General features: G+C 49.5%; 1 protein-coding gene across 1 annotated transcript; it reads left to right on the forward strand.

The window, feature by feature from the left end:
- Nucleotides 1-257: 257 nt before the first annotated feature.
- Nucleotides 258-701, forward strand: LOC109808389 (uncharacterized). Its single transcript, XM_020371384.2, has one exon. The coding sequence runs from the start codon at nucleotides 258-260 to the stop codon at nucleotides 699-701; it is 444 nt and encodes a 147-aa protein (XP_020226973.1).
- The last annotated feature ends 2,642 nt before the right edge of the window (nucleotides 702-3,343 follow it).

A 3,343-nucleotide genomic window follows, 5' to 3' on the forward strand; every position in this document is an offset into this window, starting at 1 on the left:
CGAGTTGAGAATGAGCGCATCTGCACCCAGCTTCCTCAGTGCCCCCCTGATCAGCCCCCTCAACCAAGCAATCAAAACGAGGAAGAAGGGCACTCGGTTTCCTAGCCACCGACTGCACCCAGGGCAGCGACCCATAGGTCTACTACACATCGGTCACATGTACCGACGTATAGGTTAGACCATGAAGTCAGCAATGCACCCGCCTAGGCTCCAGGACAGAGGGCGAGCATCCGCCGTCATCTTTTGTTGACGGCATCATGGAAACACGTCTTCCTTTCGGATGGAAGCCTTTCAACATCGACTGCTATGATGGCACTACTGACTTAGATGAGCACGTTGATCTGTACGTCACGCAAGTAAACCTATACACTAACAATGATGCTATCCTGTGTAGGGTTTTTTTGACCTCGCTCAAAGGATCGGCACTCGCCTGGTATACTCAATTGCCAGCAGGATCAGTTGATAGCTTCGACACTCTAGTGAGGCGATTCACGGTGCAGTACGCAACGAGTCGACCGCATCACATCATGTTCGCCACCTTGGCCAGCCTTAGACAGGGCGACGACAAACCATTGAGGACGTTCATGGAGCACTTTGCCAGCATCTCCGTCAAAATCCGCAACCTAAACCCCGAGGTCGCCTTACACGTCATGCTCATGACGCTCAAGCCAGGACCTTTCGTTGACAGCCTTTATTGGTGACCTCCCCCGGACATGGACGAACTCCGTGCCTGAGCTGCGAGGTACATTCAGATGGAGGAGCACACTACTTTTCGTGACCAAGTTCATGGGAAACCATAGGGAAAGCAAGACCATGGTCACAAAGATAAGGTAAAAGTCACCAACGACAACCAATTCAAGAAGGCTAGGCTGAACAAATGAGGGAAGTATGACTTCTACACCCCCTTGAACGCACCCCGAGTACATATATTGGAGGAGGCTATCAATACCAACCTGATTACTCTACCACCACCTAGGTAGCGCGGATAAATCCAAGCATTGTCGATATCATAGAAACTATGGTCACACAATCGAGGAATGCCGCACACTCAAGGACCACATCGAGGAACTCGTCCAAGGAGGGCACTTCGGGCAATACGTCCAACGACAACAATCTCACAGAGGAGGCTACCACGGACGAGGACGAGGACGAGGACGAGGCCGAGGTTCCAGCACTCGCACATATCAACCCTCTAGATCTTAGCAAAACACCGGCGGAGTAGTGTAGGCCGAGGTAAGTCATGATACAAGAATGACTCCCTTACGTGGAGTCATCAATACAATTGCAGGTGGCTTTGCAGGGGGAGGCTCTAGTAGCTCGGCGCGTAAAAGACACTTACAGAGCATCAACCACGTCCACCCTGACACCTCGATCCTGCACCGCAACACACCACCCATCACCTTCACGGATGACAACTACACGGGAATTTGACCAAACCAAGATGACCCCATGGTCATCGCGGTAGAGGTAGCTAACTGGGAGGTAAACAAGACGCTGATTGACCAAGGAAGCTCAGCTGACGTCCTGTATTGGCCAACATTCCTAAGGTTAGATGTCCCCCATTCCTTGATCCAACCTTACACAAAACCCCTAGTTGGTTTTACAGGTGAACGAGTCCACACCCGGGGATACATCGACTTGCTAACAACCTTCGAGACCCCTCCCGACTCAAGGAGGATCATGGTCAGATACCTCCTCGTTGAGGCCAACACGTCGTATAACATCATCATCGGCAGGCTGACGTTGAACCAACTTGGAGTTGTGGTATCTACCCCGCACCTGACAATGAAATTTCCAAGGAGCAACGGCAAGATAATCTCAGTCAAAGAAAATCAAAAAATAGCTCGGCAATGCTATGCCGAAAGCCTAAAGGCCTCACCTTTAGAGGAGCACCGCCGAAGTGACCCACTACAGTAGCTCACATAACCCAAGCTGATGTCATTGACCTGGATCCGAGGTCGGAATCCCATGATAACCGACCGAGTCCAATTGACGAGCTTGCTGATCTGCAAATCAGAAAACCCCCTAGCCAGTGCACCAAGATAAGCCAACATTTGAGCACGGAGTTGCGACAATAACTTGTAGCCGAAATCTCCAAAAACATTGACCTCTTTGCATGGTCCAGCGCTGACATGCCAAGTATAGACCCTAACCTTATTTGTCACAGGTTGGCGATCCATAAAGAAGCCAAACTAGTGGCTCAGAGAAAACGCAAAGTCGGTGGAGAAAGACGAGAAGCCATCATGGCTGAAATGCAAAAATTGTTGAGAGAAGGCTTTATTCGAGAAGTCATATACACTACTTGGCTAGCCAACGTAGTACTCGTTAAGAAAAACTTGGGCAAGTGGCGCATGTGTGTCGATTACACCGACCTGAACAAGGCATGCCCAAAAGACGCGTGCCCTCTACCGAGCATAGATAGGCTGGTCAACGGAGCCTCCGACCACGCCCTCCTCAGCTTCTTAGACGCATATTCAGGGTACAACTAGATCATGATGTATCCACCGGACGAAGAACACACTGTCTTCATCACCGATCATGCCAACTTCTGCTACCACGTGATGCCTTTCAGCCTAAAAAACGCTGGAGCCACCTATCAAAGGCTGATGGATAAGGTCTTCCACCAACAGATCAGACGAAACATGAAAGTTTACGTGGATGACATGGTCGTCAAAACCACATGGCCGACGCCCATGTTGCCGACCTGGCTGAAGTATTTAACCAAATATAGAAGCACAACATGCACCTAAACCCCGAGAAGTGTGTCTTCGGGGTCTAGGGAGGTAAGTTTCTTGGCTTCATGATCACCAATAGGGGAATCGAAGCCAACCTGGAAAAATGTAGAGCCATCATACAGATGCAAAGTCCCCAAATAGTCAAGGACGTCCAATGACTGACAGGCAAGTTAGTCTCTCTTTCTCGTTTCATACCTAGATTGGCAGAGAAAGCAAGACCGATCTTCAGCTTGCTACGTAAGCCAAAAAACTTTGAATGGATCGACCAATGTGAGGAGGCCTTCGAGAGCTTCAAAAGTTTCCTTGCAACTCCACCAATTTTGCAGAGGCCAGATCATCAATCCGACCTCCTCTTGTACTTGGCAGTGGCTGAAAGTGCAATCAGTGCCGTGGTGGTACAAGAACGTGACAAGAACCAAATTCCCGTATATTACATCAGCTGCGTCCTCCAAGACACAGAAAAAAGATACCAAACAATTAAAAAATTGGCCCTGGCACTAGTCACCTCGGCTTGACGTCTCCCACCTTATTTCCAAAGCCACTAAGTCGTGGTGAAAACAGACTACCCGATCAAACAAATACTGAGAAAACCAGAACTCACCGGGCCC

This window comes from Cajanus cajan, chromosome 4 (genome assembly GCF_000230855.2).
Source record: "Cajanus cajan strain Asha chromosome 4, NIPB_CcT2T_4, whole genome shotgun sequence".
NCBI lineage: Eukaryota > Viridiplantae > Streptophyta > Magnoliopsida > Fabales > Fabaceae > Cajanus > Cajanus cajan.

Excerpts from the sequence above, each read along its gene's own strand:
- LOC109808389 (XM_020371384.2), top strand. The coding sequence starts at position 258 with ATGGAAACACGTCTTCCTTTCGGATGGAAGCCTTTCAACATCGACTGC.